The following is a 21,740-nucleotide window of genomic DNA, read 5'->3' as shown; positions in this document are numbered from 1 at the left end:
TAAAGCTTTAAGGCTGTGTTTGGTATGCATTCTAGGTCGATTTCGCATTTTCGAATAATAAAAACAACTGTTTTTATCACCCAAGAATGTGAAATTGAGCTAGAATGCATACCAAACACTGTCTAAAAGTCCATTAAATGTTGACTATGATCCAATCTATTCATAACCTGATCCACTAAGAATTGTTCAAACAAGTGAACCAATTGGATCCAGTTATACATAATTTGATCCAACAAGGATCGAATCTATTAGGATTATATGAAGAGAATTACATAGGAATATGTATGAAATGAATAAGGCCAAAGGAAAAACTAATTTGGAGACATTTTTCAATTATTTCCTTTTTAACTTTTGTCAAAATTGTATACATGCAGTTTTATATCTTTTTTATTTTTGGTAGTTATCCACATAACAAGAAGGTGATGCTCCAAAAATCACAAGACAAATCTAAGTCATCCATTTTTATATTTTTTAATCTAAACCGTCAACTCCCACTCATAGTTGTTAGAATGCACAATAATATCTAGAGTACTAATTGAACATGCATGGATTAGATGCAAAATGGGGGTATTTGATTGGATTAGTTGTTGACACGAGGCTAATCTAAACCCTTTCTTCTCTATCCAATGGTTAGAATGGATATATCATTTATTCACATGGCAGAATAGATGCTTCATGACATTTAAAAAAAAATAAATAAAACCTTACTAATAATAATAACCTCTTTTTTTTTAAAGATTAATTATAAAATATTATATAATTGGATTGGATTAGGATCAAGATCTAATAGAGTATTCAAATCCTTATTGGATTCGAATATAGATTACTGAATGAGTGATCCATTGGATTGTTGGATCGGTTTATTCCTTGTCATTCCAATCCATTCATAACCCTACCTACCAGAGATTTGGACCCTAACATTCTTACCTCAGTAAGAAAATCTACAACATACTTTCATTGGGAGCACACAAAATTATTGCCTAACCCCTCCTGAAATTTTTAAAAAAAACCTAATAAGTGTTGATGTCTCTGTGTGCACTTTCATTGGTCACCATGCTAGTGCAGGGATTACATGACCAAACAACGATTTATTACGCAAAAGATAAATTAGACACATATGGTTACCACTATCTTCTGGCATCGACAGCGTAAGTTGAAGATGCGCAAACATGCCATAAAATGAATTGAATTTGACTTCTAATGAAGAAAGAATGAGTTCTTTCCAGTGTTTCGGTCGCTACAAGGGCTTTTAAATATAAAAATTGCAATGCCAAGAAGAAGAATAAGAACTTTGAAATCAAATTGCTTATTTATAGAAATATATCTGTTGAAGCTTACAACTTGATGCTAATAGATGTATCTTAAAAAGACAAGTAAAATCTAAAAGTCTTCATTATCTACTCCTAAAATAAAAAGAAAAATGAAAAAAGATAAATTTATTCAGTTGATTCGAGAGTCCGTTCTTCATCGCCAACATTCTTTTTTAGTTCTGCTGGTACTCTCTTGCAGTTACTAGGTGGTTAAGTAACTTCTCATGATTCCCCATATGCTTTATCAATTGTAACCACCTTTGAGTAGGTCATTACGGTCAATTAGAATATCTATCCACTCAGACCGATAGGATGGAATTTTGGTTCCACTCTGTTGACCGAATTTGAAAATTAATAGTGTTTTGATCAAATGATCCAAATAGGGTGTAAACACACATTAAATCATTATTTGTCATAATGACATTTAATCTTTTTCATAGTCAATTTCACTTACTTTTGCTCACTTGTAACCAAATAGATTCATTTGCTGAAGCCGGAGGCCGCAAAGAGGCCCACCAAGTGAAATCTTTTGAGACCCGGTGGGTAGGGGTTTTAAAAATAGGAATCAAATATGAATCGATCAGAGTCGATACTGATCCAAATCGACCTGAATAGATCCGATCCAACCATGAGGTGAAAACATAATTGACTCAAGAATTAGAAATTGATTTAAGGAATTGATCTGATTCAAGTTATAATACAAAGAAAATGAACATGAATCGGCCCATTCGATTCTAATTTGTATTTGATTAGGATCGGTAGAAATTGGGATTGGTATTGACCGATTTTGATCCGGCCAATTTTCCGATCCGATTCCTGATTCTTGAAATGCTGATAGGAAATCCCTAACTATTTAATCCGGTGCGCCCAATATCTCGAGTCTGGATCATCTCCTGTGGCAAGGAGAGTAGTTACTCTCCTGCAACAGTGGTTGGACGACACGTGTCAAAAGCCAAACAGAGATTTTCATTCTGTTAAAGTCCATCCGTTGTCTTTCTTTTACTTTTATATTCCATCTATAGTACGATTGTTAATATAATAACCTTACTTTTCTCTTGCTTCATTCCTAGGGAAAAGACAATTGACAACTTCATAGTTTCCTCTTGCATTGAATTTCTCTGTTAAGTTTTGAGTTTTTGGTTCAGTCTTTTCTTCTTCTTTTTTGATGAGAGAGAGAGAGAGAGAGAGAGAGGAAATTGATTCTGCAAAGAGCTAGGTCGTATGTCATTCTCGTGCAGTAGGTTTTTTTATGGTCATTCTCGTGCAGTAGTGTTTTCCTCGAATTTCTTCTAGTCTACAGATCGTTGTTGGCTGAGAAAACTATTCTGATTTGCTCCAAGCGATGATGGATTCTATCAGAGCCTTGGTAATCCAAGGACTTTTAAAAAGTGAAAATTACAATGGAAGAAGAGGAAGATAGAAAGATATTGATGTTGATTTAAAAAAAAAAATAAAAAATTGATAGATCAACATTCCATTCTTGGCCTACTGATGTTGACAACATGGTGCTAAGGACCTACTGATATTGAACATGATGCTTTCATTTCAAACCTACTGATGCTGATAACATGATGCCACTAGCATGCTGATGTTGGTAGATCACATGGTTGTCATGGCCTGCTGATGCTATAGCATGATGTCTTCGTTTCTGGCCTACTGATGTTAATATAATGTTAAGTAGTCTGTTGTTGCTAAGAACATGATGCCTAGCTCTTCCGAATGTTGATCCCCTCCCCCCCCCCCCCTTTCAAGTAAAAGATGAAATACTTATATATAGACTAAACTTGCAGAGTGTTGAGTTGTGGGTAGTTTCAGTAACTTCCACTTCTCATTTGAATTGAATTTATCTTTAGGTGGTTAAGTGACCAATCTCCTGGAGCACCTTCCCACTTTGTTGTTCAAATTCAAAAAGCAACATCTTTTGACAATGTGCAATGCACGGTCTTAAACCATGTATAGTCTTTCGATCAATGACAGAAAGTAGAGTACGAAATTTGTAAAAATAGGGTATAAACAATGTCCCTCACAATCCCGTTGAATGGTGTCATCACGCTAGTTTGATGGGATTGTGTATATGCGACCGTATTCGGTTAGGGAGGCCAGGGCCATGCAATCGGTTCGGGATAGGCTGATGCAACTTGAAATTGGCTCCAGGGTTTCGACTCAGTGGAGTTTGTTTTTCGATTTGTTTCGGAATCTGCAATGACCAATTCCGTTGCCAATTTCATTCTTTAGAAATTTTGCATGACCAAACATGGATCGGTCAATGTATTTTTTATTATGCACTTGACCGATTTTGTCTGTGCAATGAAAGAAATCACAAAATAGTGACCGAAATAGAATCGGTCAAACCTCCTATTTCTTCTCTGACATGGTAGCGATCGATAAGCACACAACTGAAATCGATTCAATCGTCCAAACAGCTTTGAACTTGGCGGCCATTAAATCCAAAGAGTGAAGATATTACCCTCATCAATATGATACAATAACTCTTTTCTCCATATAAATAAGGGTAAAGTACACGGACCCCCCTGTAATGCACCTAATATTCCTCGTACCCCTCTAAGCTTCTGATAAGTCCACATACCATCGCTCAATATTCCACGTACCACCCCTGCTTTACCCCCTAATGCCATTTAAGTCCACACCAAGTGTTAAATGTTAAAAAATGATCAAACTACCCTTTCTTCTATCTTTTCTAAAACTTGAAAAGACCTAATTGCCCTTACCTATTTGCTAAAATTTGAAAAGACCAAAACACCCTTATCTTCCCCAAATCATCATCTTCTTTTACCATGTAGATACCCACACTACAAGAAATTTGATTTTTGGCGACGATAAAAAATCATCGTTAAAAATAGATTTTTGTCGCTAAAAATATTGACGACGGTAAATTTAACCGTCGCCAGTCCGTTGGCTAAACTGGCATCTGGGAAAATCACGACGGTAAAACTTCTACCGTCTAGCAAAATGATATTTCGCGACATTTTTTTTTTTTTCGTCGCTAAAAATACTTTTATGGCGACGTATTATATTACCGTCGCTAAAAATACATTTATGGCGACATTTTGTGTTTTCGTCAGTATAAATATATTTTTTGCGACGGTATTTGTTTCCATCGCTAAATATATATATTTCACGACGGTTTTATTCGTCACGATAAATTTACATATTAGACGACGAACATTTAAATAACCGTCGGGGAAAATGGATTTTTAGCGACGGTAATCTGTTTACCGTCGCCAAAAAGTCTTCTTTTTTTTTTCTCCCATTTATATGGTATTCATTTTTTGTAATTAGAAAGAAAAATTTTCACCTGTAATTTACATCTATATATAATATTCATTCCATAAAAGAAAAATATTAACTATAAAATCCATATAAACTCAAAAGGATTAATGCATTGCTTTCCATTAACACAAAAAACTCAAAAGGATTCCTTTAAAATTCACTTTCAATCAACTCTCCATCAATGTTGTTAACCAAAACACCAACAAAAAAATAAAAACCCAAAGAGAAAAAGTCATAATTAATCTAGTCCTCCTTGCTCTCCAAAGAAACATCATCACCATTGCTCTCCAAATTGCAGATCAGGATCATCATAATCTAGTCCTCCTTCCAATTTCCATCCTTTCGAATTTCATAGTTGGAACTTTCTAGCTTCTTACTTCATTGCACCTGAAGGAAACAAATTAGACATAAGTTAAAATCCTTTGAAAGACTAAAAAGAAACAAAAAGGGATCATGTTGACAAGTCATCATCTTGACACTAAGAAGTGGCAAACCATATCCAACCTGCCAAGTCATCATCTTGCCAAATCAAACTACCATTTTTAATCACTAACACTACATTTAATTAAATATAGGTTGTCATTCCGACATCAATTCCATAAAGTTCAAACAACATGACCAAAAAAATGAAAAAAAAAAAGAATCATGATATATATATATTCCAACAATAAAAGGAAAACAAACACTTCTGTACAAGAGCGAAAACCTACTTACCAAGGAACACTCCGACAGCTGAGACAGTTATTGCATCCCATTCAAAACCTAGTGTCTATCTCTCTCTCCCTTAAAACAAAGGGACAGAGCTGTCTTTTCATATGGAGAGGAGAGAGAGAAACTCATGGGAGTGCTAGTGTAAGTCACACTCTCGAACAGAGTTCTGTTTCCCTAAAACACGTAAATAGCTATTGCAAAAATGCTCAAAAGAATGTCTTCCTTCCTTTCTTTAACGTTTTTGCTCTTAATTTCTCTCTCTCTTCTTCAATATATATGTTTTTTTTTTTCAAATAGTCCTCTACCTCCTCCACCTAGCCACCATGGACACGAAAGGACAGCTAAAGGCTGGAAAACCTCCTCTCCACCTTTCAAAGTTATTTCATATTGAAAATAGTTGTTTGTTTTGCCACAAAGAACTAGAACAGACTTGATATAAATTCCTAACTTATGAGCTACATTTGGGATTAAGAATAGAATTTGTATCTTCTTAAGTATTACAACAAATCTGTGGCTTTTTGGAGCTTTTTATTCAAAAGACTTGTAGATCTTGCTTCAAGAGGTAAGTTTCATTTCTCAGCTACTTTACCGACTAAAAGAAGAAAAAAAAAATGCAAAAATGAAGATCAAAGAACATTTATGGCCAAATAGAACTTGCATTGATCGAAATGAAGGTCAGAGATTCTGATAATTAAAAATATAATCAGCAGGGCCTCAGATTATTATACAAGATTTGATGATAATAGGGGACAATATATAGTTAACTTGAAGTATAATCTCATTCTAATGACATGAGTTGAAGCATATGCCATGACAGAGCCCCAAACCAGAGAAACTTATTCAAAACCCTTGATGAATAAATCTAAAAATGAGATTTTTGTGATAGAAAACGCCAGCATAAATAAATTCATGAATATATAAATATTCCAGGAACAGATCAGCGATACTAGTCAAGTTGCATCAGAACTTGTTGGTCTGAAAGAAAGTTCTAAGATGATACAGGAGTAAACATTTAACCTTCTTTCTGACCAAACTCTACCAATTCAACTCAAGACTTGCAGTAGTCAATGTGATCTCCAATGGAAAAACTCTCCACAGTTTTCCAAGGAGCCTCTACTCTTGGAAACTGGGAAGCCAAGCACCAAAAAATGGCAAGAATAAACAACCAGCTAAATATTTTGGGAGACAAGGATTAAACGCCATCCCATAGAAACAGTATAGAATATTCAAGTGGGGGTTGGACAATACAGAGTTCTTAATGTATGAGTGTAGATGACATAAAGAATAAATAGCTGTTTTACATTAGCAGAGACCTTCACACGAGAGGCCCTGTGAAAAACCAAAACCCTCATTTACGAACAAAGAAATTAAGACATACTAAGCTGACAACATTCCACCAAAAATTATCAATTCAATTATCGAACACCTTCCTCCCACCAGATGCTGATTCTCTGATGAAAAGGAAAATCATATACACTGTATACCTGAAACCCTCCCTGCTTTGGCCTAAAAAGAGATCCATATATGGGGTTCCTAAACCAATATACTCCATCGAGACTGAGCCAACCCAAGAAAAAGAATGGGAAATTTCTTCCCAAACAAATGATGACTATAACCTGGGACTAAAAGAACAAGATAACAATATAGGGGGTGGGGGTGGGGAGGGAAAAACCCCAATGGGAGTGCAAGCTCTTTTGCCATCGAAAAGCCAGACCGACTAGAGGATACTTTGCCCCACATGCATTGAAGCATGTGGGAGAACCATACAAATGACAGAGTTCCCCATTCTTTTAAGCTAATTGTCATTCCATTTAGTGACCCAAGACACATTCAGGCCCAAACACTTCAAACCTGAAACACCTTTTGTGGGTTGTGTACGTAGTTGGTGCATTTGCCATGAAACCAAGGGATTGTGCAATGGCACCTAACCCTTTAAAGTCATCAGGTGTGGTTTGGTTTTCTCAAGTAAAGGATGCCATTGATGCAATTCTCTCATCAAATAAAGGCAGAAATTCAAGCTCAAGCTCAAAATAAGAGATCCATGTTAGAAGATAAACCAAGCAGAAGAAGAAGAAGTCAAAGACAACAAATAAAAAAAAGGAAGGTTCTAGGGCCAACATCACAGGAAAAAAAAAGCTTATTTGCTTTGGACTTTTAGTAAAAAAGGGTTCTGAATGGTTGTAATCTTTATTTCTCAGCTGTTCTAGTCTTTTTCCTCTGAACTTCTATAATTGTGTAGTAGCTCATTATGGATCAAGTATAAGGTGATGAAGAAAAGGGAAATGGAAGAGAGGGTTACTGAGAAAAGGAAGGGGGGGGGAGATAAAAGGCGATGCAATGGAAAGAGGGTTACTGAGAAAAGGAAGGAGAAGAAAAAGGAATGGAGAATAGGGAAAAGAATAGGAGGATTGTCTTCAGGTTAGGTGAGTGTCTGGACCCACTTCTCATTAATGGCTTACTATGGAAATTTCTATCTGTTCTCATAACACCCACAAGGCCACAACATGGAACCTTCTCTCTCTCTCCATGAACCAAATAAAATCCTTCCTCTTTTAGCTAAAAAAGAGTTGGGGAGGATGACAAAACCATAAAAACAACTAGAAAGCAATAAATTTTGACAGAGAACAGTTATATACGTCCCATTAAATTTCCTGCCAAAGCTGGTGCCAAATGCTATCTAATTCTCTCAAACGCATCTTTACAAATGCCAAAAGGGATCGACAGCAGGCCCCCCACCTAGTGAGCAATTGGTAACCAACGTCCACCCCTCACCCCCTTTTCCTTTGTACGCAGTCTTACTCTAGATGAGTCTTATGTTGATCTAAAAAAGTCTATTAATTTTAGGAGTTTCAGTTTTTAAAAGTTTTTTTCCTTTAAGAAAGAGAGAATAGTTAAGAGCCCTAGAATAGTCAGGAAGTTCCTACTTTTCCTTTTTAATCAATCTTGAATACCTCATTGACATCTTTGTCTGCCATTCTATTTTAAAGCTCTGACCTTCACCATTGTGCTCCATTCCAAGGGTGCAGCCAATGGCCTTAAATCAAGGAGGAAGCAAAGCAACCAAGAGCAAACAGGTTAGAAGGCAGTTTAAATTTGAATTGGAAGTCTGGGTCCCAAGCTGAGGTAAAAGGAACAGAGCAGATATGTGGATCTGGGAATTCAATTGAGCAACCCAGTGACCGTCTCATGGTTGATAAACAAATGCAGACCAAGATGAAAACTGACCACTCAGAAATGTGGGATCTAAGAAGGTCCACCTCACCATCCAAAAAACATAACAAGATTGACACACAAGAGGTTCTGTAATGTCCATATTTTCTAATTCTTGCTGCCTATATTACTTGTATATCTCTTATTCCAAGCTGTTGGAGTTTTCTAAAGCTGTTCTCTTGATCTTAGTGCATAATTTTGAATAGAACTGTTTTAGCAAATTCCTAGTTTCTGTTTTATAGACGCCATGATTCCTATGACCCATAATTCATGTATGATGTTCTTACAGTCAACTTTCCATGAAATGTTTAACCAAATATCAAGAAAAACCTTGAATTTTTGCTTGGATTTGTGTTTCTAATATTCATGATTGAGTCTTTGAAACAAATACATAAGTAATCATTGTTTTGATTTTTTTTTTTTTCCAAATATCTTCTAATTTAACCTTCTCAAAGAGGGTCCACTTATTAAATTCAATCTAGTTTCTTTACTTTATCTTTTTATTTATACATTCTATTTGTTCATTTACTTACTGATCTAATTGTTTATTTTCGGCTAAACCACAAGTTTATTTACCATTTGAGCCTGCACTTTCCCTTCTTTAGAATATATCTGGAAGAAATTTTCTTTTGATAATCACCAAATGTGAATAAAATATATTTTATTGACTGGAAAATTTAGAGATTCTTCTTCTTTTTTTTTTTTTTTTTAAAATTCCTTTTTTGCATTAGATTTAATCTTTTCTTTTCTTTTTTTCATTCTTGTAGTGCCCTTGACTCAAAGGTATCTCTCTCTCTCCAAACACATCTCTAGTGCCAGAAACAAAACCTTTCACTCCTAAGGAAGAAGCAGACAGTCTCACCTGTTGTGCTAATTGTATCTCCAATTTTGAAAAAGAGGCAGCCATATTCACATCAGGCCAGCAAAACCCATCTTCCTCTCTTCTTAGCTCTTGCAATTCCAAAGACATGGTCAAGGGTCCAACCAACTTGCCTTACTGGTTGCAGCGATATAAAGCTGACACCCATCACAAGGTAAAGAGATGTTGATGATGATGTTTTAAAGAAGAAAATGAAAGAAGAAGAGTAGAATGGGCCGAACAAGTTGAAGGAGACAAAATATAAGAAGCATTGTAGAAGAGATGGAGACTGGGAGCTGCTGCCCTGTTGCAGCAGGGCTAGAGGTCATGTGAAACCAAGTGAAGCTTGGACCATTCGTGACATTAAATGCTTGACCTTTAGTAGATGAGATATTTTTATTTGTTGATGCCCAAATATGTTGTTCAGCAACAAGCCTTGCATCTGCACCATCAATATAAACTTCTTCCCAACACTCTTTTGAACCTCCAAATAAGAAGGGAAGGTTAAGATATTTACATATTGAAGCATAGACACAAAGCCCACCTATGAAGTTATAATAAGTTCTATTAGAAATCCCAATAAGCAATCCTGGTCTGTGAACTGACCAAGCCATCATCCCTTCAAGTTTCTCCATCAACAAATCCTCAAGAATGTAGTAGAAGATGTGACCTTGATCAACTCTTGGGCTATCTTCATAGTAAAGAATTGGTTTACTATTAGAAGGGCTAGTAAGAGAGAGATAGTGCTTACCTCCAGTTTGAAGAGAGACATGTTTCAATGCTTTGGCTTTAGGGAGAATAGCATTCAAAGCATTGGACATCATAGCTTTGTTCTGTTCACAACACTCAGGGGAATCCAATGGGTATTGGCTTGCCCAAGTGATCCAATACACATGAGTTACATCTTCAAGCAAAGAGACCTTCTCTGTAGTTTGAATTGGGTCTAAGAGGTCACATGAGATGAACTGATAGTTAGAACTTGGAATTTGGAGTTCATCAGCTTTACGAGCTATGCCATACACCTTCCATCCAACTCTAGCTGCTAAGGTCCTTGCAAGCTCCTCACCAATTTGTTTGATATTTAACAGTATATAATAGTAGTTGCAGTGTGAGATGAAAGAAGATTTGTGACTCTTGTAAAAGCTATCTTCACATCTTTAATTTTGTAACTAGGCTCACACAATCATTGTGATTTTGGGGCATATGGTCCATTCAAAGTAAGGCCTATCCATTAGATGGCATGGATAAAAAACATAAATTTTCTGTCCAAATGCTGGTAGCAGACTATAATTTCAGCATTTAGATAAGTTCTATAAAAACCTTAAGCATTCATGATAGAGATCAGGTATATAAGACAATAACTTTAATAGATGAAATTAGTATGGTCCATTCAATAGGGAGGCTATCTAAGCTTAGATGGCCTAAAGCAAAGCATGATAAGTCGCAAGCGGGACAAGCAGTTAACTGTTAGTAGATGAATATATGATATAACTGTTTCCGTCCTGAATCATATTGCTGTAACCAATTCACTGCCAATATAAGAAATAATTTTTTATGATAAAATTACCTTTCCTCTCTTTCCTTCAAAGACGTTGATGTCTGAGCGTGTGTGGTGAGTAGCTGCGCTTATTTCAAAGCTTGCATTAGGAATGAGAATGATTATATCAGCATCAGATCCAGCAAGTATCGCTCGCTTTCTTGGATATATGTTAAAAAATCAAGCACTGCATCAAGTTTTCAGAAGTTATACTTTGCGAAGGAAGTTACAAAAATAAAAATCAAATTCCTGCAAAACCATCTCTGCTATTCACCCTAATAGACCAGAGCTAATCTACCCAATTCTTAGACACAAGTAAGAATTAAACTCAAATCAACCATAAATAGAGAGAGAGAGAGAGAGAGAGAGAGAGAGAGAGAGAGAGAGAGAGAGAGAGAGAGAAAGAGACAAACCTCTGTTTCGACCGTAGCAACTACTCAAAGTGGGCAGCCAGACAGTAGAGAAGGGAGTGGGAGAAGGGGTGCAGAGATGGGGGAGGCGATAGTACTAGTAGAGAAGGGGGTTGGGGTTAGGGAATCAAGGATGTGTGAGTCCGATTGGGGGTTTATGAGAGGTGTGAGTCCGATTGAGGGTTAGGTTTCACCATTAGAGAGGATTTCAGAGGTGAAATCGTTGCTGGCAGGTTTGAGGTCTGAAGAGATCGATTTGATCACTGATCTCCGTCTTCTCTGTCGGGCGAGAATGGGATATAGACGGTCGGGTAGAGAGGAGAAGAGAGAGAGAGACGTTTCAATTGCAAAGAACAAAGCGGGAAGCTGAAAAGAAAGGGAACCTGCAAAAATTTTAAGATAATATGTTATATTCTACGACGGTAAATGCAGTACTGTCGTTAAATGTATGTATTTTCCGCGACGACAACTGACAAACCGTCGTTAAATATATACGTTCGGCAACGGTAATATTTATAGTGTCGTTAAAATTCAATTATTCATGACAGTAATAATTATACTGTCGTTAAAATTATATTTTCCGTGACGGTAGTAATATACTGTCGTGATAAATATTTAATCCACGACGAAACTTTGTTACCGTCGCCCAAATTATATTTTCAGCGACGGACATATGAATACCGTCATTGAAAATCCATTTTTCATGACGCAAATAGATAATCTATCACCAAATTAGATTTTTCACAACTGTTATAAAGTGACCGTCGCAAAAAATAATATTTTGCTACGATACTACAATAACCGTCGTTGAAAACAATATTTAGCTACGGAAGATATTTTGTACTGTCGGGAAAAATCATATTTCTTGTAGTGCCACCACCACCACCGCTTTAGAACGGATATGCAGGTACCACCACCTCTCTCTCTCTCTTCACCCCCTCACTTCCTCCATCATTCTCTCTCTCTCTCTCTCTCTCTCTCTTTCTCTCTCTCTCTCTGCAACTGATCGAAGGCGACATCAAGAAAAGCAATTACAATAGTTCATTTCACACACCCACCGAAATAAAAATCAAATATAAATGACAGATATTCAAGGGCAAACAATGTTAAGAAATAATGGTTTCTGTCCGCACAGCAAATCCAATAGTTGCTCTTGAGAAATCGGAGAATCTTAAACACCTAGAAAGATGTCTACAGAATATTAACACACTATTCCTATAACATACAGAGATTTGTGAGTCCATATTTATCTATTAACATGAAAACAATAACAGAATTATGTGATGTGCATCATAGATCTTGTGATTAGAAGATTGTTAACCAGCTTTGTGATAATTCAAATTTTAAGAAACCAAGCAAATTTTAAATGGGGAAAAAAAAAAAGAGAACTTTAATTGCCAAGACGAAACCAGAAGCGAAAAGAGGAGATCTGCAATTTACCTGAGCTCTGGCGCGAGAGAGATGAATCAGCCGCTTCAGTGATTCACTTATTCACAAACTTCGTGGAGGGTTAGAAAAACCCTAGTTTCGATTCTTAAAGAGAGGGGTAAAGAAACTTGGAATCAGGAAGATGAGATCTGATCGTATTTTTTCTTGTTTTTCCTAAGGAGAATAGGCACTGCTTCTACTTGCTCTGCATTTCTGGATTCTAGTTTTTAAACTCAAAATTCAGGTTTAATGGCTGCTTGAATTTCAATGGTAAGGGCGGCGGTGTAGGTGGAAGAATAGGCAAGGGAGGGAGACTCGGTGGTGAAATTGGTAAGGGTGGAGGAGTTGGAGGTGGTGCTGGAGGTGGGGCTTCACAGTGGTGATGGTGTTAATGGTGGTGGTGGTGGATATCTCCATTGTAAAAGAAGATGATGATTTGGGGAAGATAAGGGCATTTTGGACTTTTCAAATTTTAGCAAATAAGTTAGGGCAATTAGGTCTTTTCAAATTTTAGCAAATAAGTCAGGGCAATGAGGTCTTTTTAAATTTTAGAAAAGATAGAAGAAAGGGTAGTTTGATCATTTTTTACCATTTAACACTTGGTGTGGACTTAAATGGCATTAGGGGGATAAAGCAGGGGTGGTACGTAGAATATTGAGGGGTGGTACGTAGACTTATCACAAGCTTAGGGGGTACGAAGAATATTGGGTGCATTATAGGGGGTACGTGTACTTTACCCTATAAATAAAAAGGATTTTAATGGGAGTCAGCCAACATAATGACGATGGATTAAAAACTTCAGGAAAGTGGAAGCCAAATAGGAGGTTTACTTCGTTTTGGTCTTCCTTTTGTTTTTTGTTTTTTTGTTTTTTGTGTGAAGGGACAAGTGCCAAAGGCGTTCAATAGAGAACAGCCGCAAGGGTACCGTGCCCCTTGCTTGGTCAACCCATATTCGGCAAGTTTTGCCCTAGTTCTGAATTGCCTCCGTCTGTTGCAAAGCAGATCAACAAGGAACAGCCGCAAGATTACTGTGCCCTTTGCTTGGTCAACTCATATCCAACAGGTTTTTGCCCCAGGTTTGCCCCTTGTTGAGCATAAATTGATTTGTCCGATTAAAAAATTGGCATTCCTTCTTCCTCGATCAAACCATCACAAGTTTGCTCTTTGGTGTTCCACAGGGTATGCTAAATTGTTTCCCTCAAATTTCTTTCGATTTGGAGGCCGTTGTTGGCTGAGGAAACTATTATGATTTACTTCAAGCGATGATGGATTCTACCAGTACCTTGGTAATCCAAGGACTTTTAAAAAATGAAAATTGCAATAGAAGAAAAAGAGGAAGATAGAAAGATATTAATATTGACTTAAAAAAAAAAAAAGAAAAATAACAAACAAAAGAAAAATGGTAGATCAATATTCCATTTCTAGCCTACTGATGTTGATAACATGGTGCTAATGACCAGCTGATATTGAACATGATGCCTTCGTTTCAAACCAACTGATGTTGATAACATGATGCCTCTGGCCTGCTGATGTTGGTAGAGCACATGGTTGCCATTGCCTGTTGATGCTATAGCATGATGTCTTCGTTTCTACCCTACTGATGTTAATATGATGTCAAGTAGCTTGCTGATGCTAAAAACACGATGCCTCTTCCGAATATTGATCCCCCCTCTTACAAGTAAAAGATGAAATGCCTATATATAGACTAAATTTGCAGAGTGTTGAGTTATGGGTAGTTCCAACAACTTCTACTTCACATTTGAATTTGAATTATCTTTAGGTAGTTAAGTAAATCAATCTCTAGCACCACTTTCCCACTTTATTGTTCAAATTCAAAAAGCAACCTCTTTTGGTAATGTGCAATACACGGCCTTAAACCATGTATAATCTTTCAATCTATGACCGAAAGTAGAATATGAAATTTATAAAAATAGGGTATAAACAAGTAATTAATTGGTTCTGTTTGTTAAATTGCTGAGTGGGGTAAGCTGAATAGTTAAATTGCTCATTAGGGCTGAATAGATCACGGATCCTATGCCATTCTCATGGAATAGTCGTTTACCACAAAACGGGGCAGGTGTCAAGCTTTTCTCTTGGTGGATTTAAAAATCCTCACAAGAACCCATGGACAGATGCAAATACTTTATTGTTGAAAAGAACAACACATATATATAAAAGAGAAATGGTGCGATCTGTCTATGAAGGAAGAAACCCAACTTGTAGAAGAAGAAATGGACTAAAAGAAGAAAACCACCTTGTAGAAGAAGAAAAGAAATGAACTGAAATTCTATCTCGATTTTCGAGAGAAAATTATCACCTCAATGTGCATGTGCGTCAATTTTCTCAATTCCTTCTAATAGGGGAGGTGGACCTCACCTGGATAGTGTGTTCAGGCAGGGGTAGAGTGGTCATTTTTACCCCCTATTAGATAGAATTAAGAAAATTGAGGGGTAGGTAAATTTAGGGGATAACGATTCACTTTCGAGCAACAGAAGGAGGGATTTTTCTCCTCTTCATTTTTAGATCCATTATTTTTTATTATTTCCACCCTTAGAGTGCGACATGTGGCGGCCTTCAATCTAACGGTTATAAATCACTCTCTTTATTTTAGCCAACCCTTAACCCTGGTTACACCAATCACAAGCCTAACCCGGGTCAGTGTAATCCAACCAACCCTAAACCCATAGTTAAGTCAAAATTCAAAATTGAAAACCCTAATACTCTTCTTTTTTTCCGCTCTTTCTCTCTCTTGCGTCATTCACTCGAACGAACAGACAACCTCACCATTGAAGCTCGCCCGCAACCTCGCCGAAGACGACAACGAGGACCAGAGAAGTTGCTTGATTCGAGAAGGAGAACCTGAGATCTCTCACAGGAAGCAACCTCCGGCACAAGAGGACCTCTGTGCCGCTACCTCTCTTCCCTGTCTCAGACGCGAAGGCCGTTAGATCGAGTGCAGGAGAAGGCCGTTAGATCCGAACACCTCTGCAACCTACGGTGTCGGAACAACCAGAGCCGGTGTAGAAGAGTTTTCAAGATCCACTCTCCTGCATCTCCACTCCTCCCCAACCTCGCACCCCCTGCGGAGAATCTCTGCAACGGATCTGCTATTGCCCTCATTGACATCGAACATGTCTCAACCTTTCTCTAGAGAAGCCGCCGGAATCGTTGAGGAGCTGCGACGCTAGAGCACGCGACGGAGCTCCACCCCTCTGCAACTTCAGGCCACGAAGGAGATCTCGTTGTCGCAGCCATCTCGGCGTCGCCCCCATCTTGCCGTGTGAAGCTACCGGAATCGTCGAAGAGCTGCGACGCTAGAGCACGCGGCGGAGCTCCACCCCTCTGCAACTTCAGGCCACGAAGGAGATCTCGTTGTCGCCCCCATCCGCCGTGTGAAGCCGCCGGATCCGTCGAGGAGAACCGGAGTTGCAGTCGAGGGCATCTCGCCATAACAGGTATTGCTCCTACTGCTCCCTTTCTCTGTGCTACAGTTGAAACCTATCCCCTTTAAATATTCCAGCTCCAAAATGAGTGATCCTTTTTGGGTCCAGGCTAGTTGAAACCTACAGTTGCAGTCGAGGGCATCTCGCATGGCCTCTAGGGTATCCTTTTGGGTCTCTTTCTCAGGGGGGTTCCTCTAGGCGTTCCTTGGATATTGACTAAGAAACCTGCACTTAGAAGAGATCAGGGATGAGCAAAGCAATCGGAGAAACAGTGATGTGGGATCATCATTTGGGTACAAGAGAATGGGTTTGGGTAAGAATGGTGGTTTGTCCCCTGACAACCAGCTTGATCAGGACAACTCTGATGCCCGTGATACCTTAGAGTTAATAAATTTTGCAGAAGTTTTGAGTATTAAGAGAATTTATTGAAAATAAGTAGCAATTGGGGTAAATCAGAGCAATTATACAAAGTGTTTAGCAAGAATAACGGAGAACAATTCATCCATAGGAAAATCTCCACTGTTCAGCCAACGATTTGAAAATCAGCAATTGTTGAATTTCAGTTTACTAGGATAGCAGCCAGTCTATAGCCTATGAATTTGGAGGAATGGATGCTAGATTTGGGGACTATTAGGCTAATTATTTTTGTTTATTTATTTATTTTTAAATGGCTGTTGAGCTGATTTGCAGGTTTGTTTTGATAGTTTGCGGGTTCTTTCATTGCTGCTGACATCCATAATTTTATTTTCTTCTGGTGGTAGTGAAGGAATCGGATTGCATCCCTCCCTGCTCACTTCAGTTCTTCTGTTTGTTTCATTTTTCTTCCTTTTCCTAAAATGGATCGACATGTGTCTTAACATGTTAAGAGAAAACCGAAAAATGAAGAAGCAGCAGGACGATGACAAACTTTGTTTTTCTCCAATTCTGGAAAACAAATCCCAATTTTAATAGATCGTGTGCATAAAAGAAATGTATGAGAAGTACTTGAGGATTTATGCCATACCTAAAAGTCACCCAATCTACATTAGAATAATTGTACTGAGGCAAATCAAGTAGACTTTGTTTTTATAAATCAGTGAAGCTTCTCTTGTAATGAAAACAAAAGGTGTGTTGCTGTACCTGTGCTTGGGCATGGAGGACATCAGCCTTAGTTGGTGGGAACCGACTTGGATGGCTGTACCTTGGCAGCTTGCAGTGAGAGCTTAATTAATTATGAACACACACAAACACACACACACACACACTGGATCAACACATCCATCCATCCATTTTCCATTACTTACCTCTTATCAACACGTGTGTGTGTGTGTGTGTGTTAATACTTACCTCTATTAGAGGTGGTGGATGGATGTGTGTTAATACTTACCTTTTATTGAACCTTCAGTTAGTTATTCATTATTTTTCTTAGTTCCTGATCAGTTCCTACTAGTTTTATTCAACCTATAGCTTCAGTTAGCTGACCCAGTCTGGTTAAGAACTAATAAGGCTGACCCAGTCTGGTTATACTGTTATAGCCCTTCTTTCCAGCCTCAGTAAAGCACTCTTGATTTGAGCTTGGAGATTGATCAGATAAGGGCAAGTGAGGATGTGGTGTGAAGTAGCAGAACTCAGGATTAGCAAAAGATATGGCATTTTGGCTGGTCCTAGACATATTTTAGTATATTTTGAAGCTGTGATATGTGCCTCAGTTTACCATTTGTCTTACTGAGAGTTCCTAGTCAAGTGAATCCTTCATTTCCTATTGTCCATTTGAAATCAAATATAAGCAAATAGTGTTAAGAAAATCTACGACTAATGTCTACTTCTACCATTTGCTTTCTGGTCATGTTAATATGTCATTTAAGCAACATTTATGCTTGCAAATTCAGCTTAATCTTCCATGAGAGAAATACCCAAAAGAGAAAAATGAAGAAAGACATGTATTTTTTTTACAGGTTGAGTCCTTAGCTCAAAATGGAAGAGCACCTAGGAATTATCCAGGTTATGATGGTTCGAATCCATCAGGATTCATATAGAAATAAATTTGATGTTAAAAATAAACGGTTAAATTTTGTTGTTTCTAACCTTACTCACAATTAAGAGCTTACGAACTTACTAAAAGTGTTAAATTTTGTTGTTTCTAACCTTCCTCACATTCATCATATTTCTGCAGTTGGGGAACTGTTCCCCATCAGCAATTCTGAAGCTGTAAATAAGAGCAAGTATGGTCATTTTTGCTGTTAAATCAGAGCAAACTGAAGCTGAAAATCAGAGCTTGTTCTTTCTGAGGTCTTGTTGTCACACACATATTTCAGAGCTTGTTTTTTTTATGAACTAGCTTAAGTTTCCTATGTTTTTGTTGGCTATGATATGGATGATTATTTCTCTGCTGAAGTTTTGGTTCATAAAACATGACAATATGAATGTCAAAAAGATGGGATGCATGAGACTGGATAAGTTCTGATTTAGGTTGTTGTCCAGCTTTCACATGACTTTAATTATCTTGACAGGATTAGGTGTCTTTATTAGTCATTCAAAATCTTAAGTAGGATTATTGTAGTTTTTCTTTTTCTCCTTTTAGATTGAAAAGGAATTGGTGGAAAGCAGTGCCCTCATTGTCTATATATGCATGTAACTAAGACTTTAATTGAGTCTATTCAGAATGGTGTTTCTTCCAGTAGTGGTTTGATGGTCCAACATTACCATTTTCAGAATGGTGTTTCTTCCAGTTGCTCTTTTTAACTTTTCCAATGCTTGCTCTAATTTTCAAAATTATGCTGCAAAATTAAACCAGTGATATGGTGGGAAGATCCTTAGTGTACCAACGCTTATGGGATTGGACATCATAGAGCTGCCTCTCCTATCTAAATGATCCCCTAGACAAAAGATTCCAGTAAAACAGGCTAACCTGACTATCCTCAAGAAGATTCCATCATGGCTCCATTGCCAAAATCTTTCAAATTAAAAAACAAGAAAAATACAACTCAAGATAGCCACAATCTTAGTTATAATATATATTAAATATCAAGGCATTCACATGCACCTCCAAAGCAAAGAATTCTATCTTTTTTTCTTATTGAAACCATTCTCTCACAATCGTGTTAAATGTATGAATCCTGATGGATTTGAACCATCATAACTTGGGTAATTCCCAGGTGCTCTCCCATTTTGAGCTAAGGATTCACATAAAGATCGCAATTTTGTTTTTCACCAAACTTTTTTTCCAGATAAACTATAGAACCCCCAATTCAGGTTCCCTTTCTCAGATCTGAAGCTTTTGCTTTCAATTAATCGATTTTGAAAATTTTAATAGGGATGGAGCTTCTCAATTGATCTCTTACTATTGTGGTACTCTTCTTCTTCTTATTTCTGTTTTAGTTCTTTTATTTCCTTCTTTGATTCTTTGCTGCACTAGAGTACAGTCAATGCATGTTGGAACTCTGTTTCCGTGTTGATTCATGTTAATTCACTTCAGCATTTACATAGAAAAGAAACACAAAATTCTAAGGTATTGGTATCTTACATATTGCTATTCGACCCTATATCCCTATCTAAAAAAGAGACCTAATTACATGATCTACATGACAGGTTGCATTCCACTTCCACCTCCCCAATTCCCTTTCTGCCTGAAAAGCTAAGGGATAAAGTAGTAACAAATAAGGCATGACATTGACACTTGTTCACTCTTAATAAAACAGATCAGCACTCACAAGCTGAGAGCTGTGCCAGCAGAGCACCTGTCCAATTTATAGTCCAAGTACCCGTGAACACTATGTAAATAACATCAAGATAGCTTCCCAAGATATTTTCTGAAATTGGTCAATATTTGATGGATTGGACTCTTGCTACCAAAAAGTTCGAGGGAGTACACAGGTTGTAATTGGTTATTGGTTTATGTAGTTGTCGAATTCTTGTAAAGAAATGAAATGAGGTAATGTAGTCCTAGAATAGGTGACAATCCTACTAGGAGCCAATTGGAATCAAGCTTTGGTCAAGCCTGCTGTTTAGGGCTGATTAGGGGCTGTTTTAGGGTAAAATTAGGGTTTATGATGGGAATTTGGGAATGGGGTTTATAGGGTTTTAATCTGCAGGTTTAGAGGGTCATTATGGTATAAAAATATCTGGATTTGGTTAGATTTCAAAATTCTGCAGATTTAGGGTTAGGGTTCCGGGTTTTTAAAATTAGGAAAATAGCCAAAACTAGGGTTTACGTGGGATTCAAAGGCAGGGCTTAAGGTCAAGTGTTAGAGGGACTAGGGGGAAGGTTCGGCTGCAGCAGGGAGGTTTTCTCGATGGCTGAATATGTCCCAGGAGAAAATTAGGGTTTTTTAGGGTTTAAAGGATAAGAGGGATTTTAGGGTTTGGTCGATGTAATGGGCAGCAAGTCCGGTCGAGTGGGGAGATGGTATGGGAAGGCTGTGCTCGATTTTGGTGTAAAACAGAGGTAGGATGATGGCTGGATAATGCCTAGATGATCTAGGGTTTTGGAAATTCAAATAGAAAAACAAGAGGAATCGAATGGGGAGGGAAGGAAACTAAAAAGAAATTTAAATCTCAACTTACTATAGGATTCCACCGGCAAGAAGTTAAGGGATGAAGGATGAAATCACCTTCGAAGAGAGACCCTCCCAACCGTCATGGCGTAAGGAGTCGCAGGATTCCACCCACCCTTCCACCTTGATGTACCCACAAGGATGCAAACACTCTTGGAGAGCAAGGAGCAAAGCAGCAGACAACCAAGCAGAAAACATCTTTTAATTCAAATTTCAATTGTGGGGGAGCCTCCCACGATCTCTTATATTTATAATAAGGCCATAGGCCAATTCCTACTACAAATTAAATGCCTCTCCTTCACAAAAACGTGGAAGGGAGAGGTTTAAGTCTAATAAATTACTTAAAACAGTATAATGACTTAACTACCCCTACTAACTTAAAAATAAAAGAATCTAACTTAGAACAATTAACTTAAGTGAAGATTCCATACTAGCCAATAGGATATAAGAACCTATTAGCCAATAGGAACATTTCACTTAAATTAGACCAATTGAACCAATTGGATGCAACCAATTTAAGCCGGTTCAATCTAAAAAAACAGAAAAATAACTAAGTATGGAAAAATAGAAATCCTAGCCTACGGCTCCCTATTTAAACCCTAAGTTTAGGGTTTCTTCTTCTTCTTCTTCCTTCTTGGAGCTACATCAACTCTCCCCGTCTTGAAAACATTCATCCCCGATGAATGGCTAGAGATCACAGAATGGTCTTCCCAATCAGGGTCGAGTTGCTTGAGTTCATCTTCAGCGGATGGTGCAATTTTGTATGCGGACAGCAGCTCTTTGGAGGATGAAGAAGATTGCAAATCTGGCTGGACAGCAGCCTCTTGATGAATTACATGAACACCTTGTAAATCTTCATCATCAAAATAATGTTCATCATCGTCAGGGGGAAGTGCATGAATGTGAATGCCGCCTTGGTCTTCATCTTCACCTTGAACTTCTTCTTTTTCAGCCACGTTGAGAGGCTTCTTCTTATGTGGGCAGTCCCTAGCGATATGTCCCTTGTCTT

General features: G+C 37.7%; 1 protein-coding gene across 1 annotated transcript; it reads right to left on the bottom strand.

The window, feature by feature from the left end:
- Positions 1 to 9,436: 9,436 nt before the first annotated feature.
- LOC122652579 ((S)-8-oxocitronellyl enol synthase CYC2-like) lies at positions 9,437 to 15,889 on the bottom strand. The gene is made up of 3 exons (XM_043846370.1): positions 15,753 to 15,889; positions 9,718 to 10,536; positions 9,437 to 9,539 (listed from the first exon to the last, which is right to left on the bottom strand). Exons 1-3 carry the CDS (start codon positions 15,887 to 15,889, stop codon positions 9,437 to 9,439), a joined length of 1,059 nt encoding a protein of 352 aa, XP_043702305.1.
- Between the last annotated feature and the right edge of the window lie 5,851 nt (positions 15,890 to 21,740).

The sequence above is a fragment of the Telopea speciosissima genome, chromosome 1, assembly GCF_018873765.1.
Source record: "Telopea speciosissima isolate NSW1024214 ecotype Mountain lineage chromosome 1, Tspe_v1, whole genome shotgun sequence".
In the NCBI taxonomy this organism is placed as follows: domain Eukaryota; kingdom Viridiplantae; phylum Streptophyta; class Magnoliopsida; order Proteales; family Proteaceae; genus Telopea; species Telopea speciosissima.
The sequence above is the reverse complement of the archived record's forward strand: the minus strand, read 5'-3'. Positions and strand labels throughout refer to the sequence as shown.

Excerpts from the sequence above, each read along its gene's own strand:
- LOC122652579 (XM_043846370.1), bottom strand. The coding sequence starts at position 15,889 with ATGTTCGATGTCAATGAGGGCAATAGCAGATCCGTTGCAGAGATTCTC. Across the intron at positions 10,537-15,752 it reads GCTCTGGTTGTTCCGACACC|ATGTGAAGATAGCTTTTACA; the intron begins GTAGGTTGCAGA and ends ACAAAATTAAAG. Across the intron at positions 9,540-9,717 it reads AATGGTCCAAGCTTCACTTG|CTTTATATCGCTGCAACCAG; the intron begins GTTTCACATGAC and ends GATGGGTGTCAG.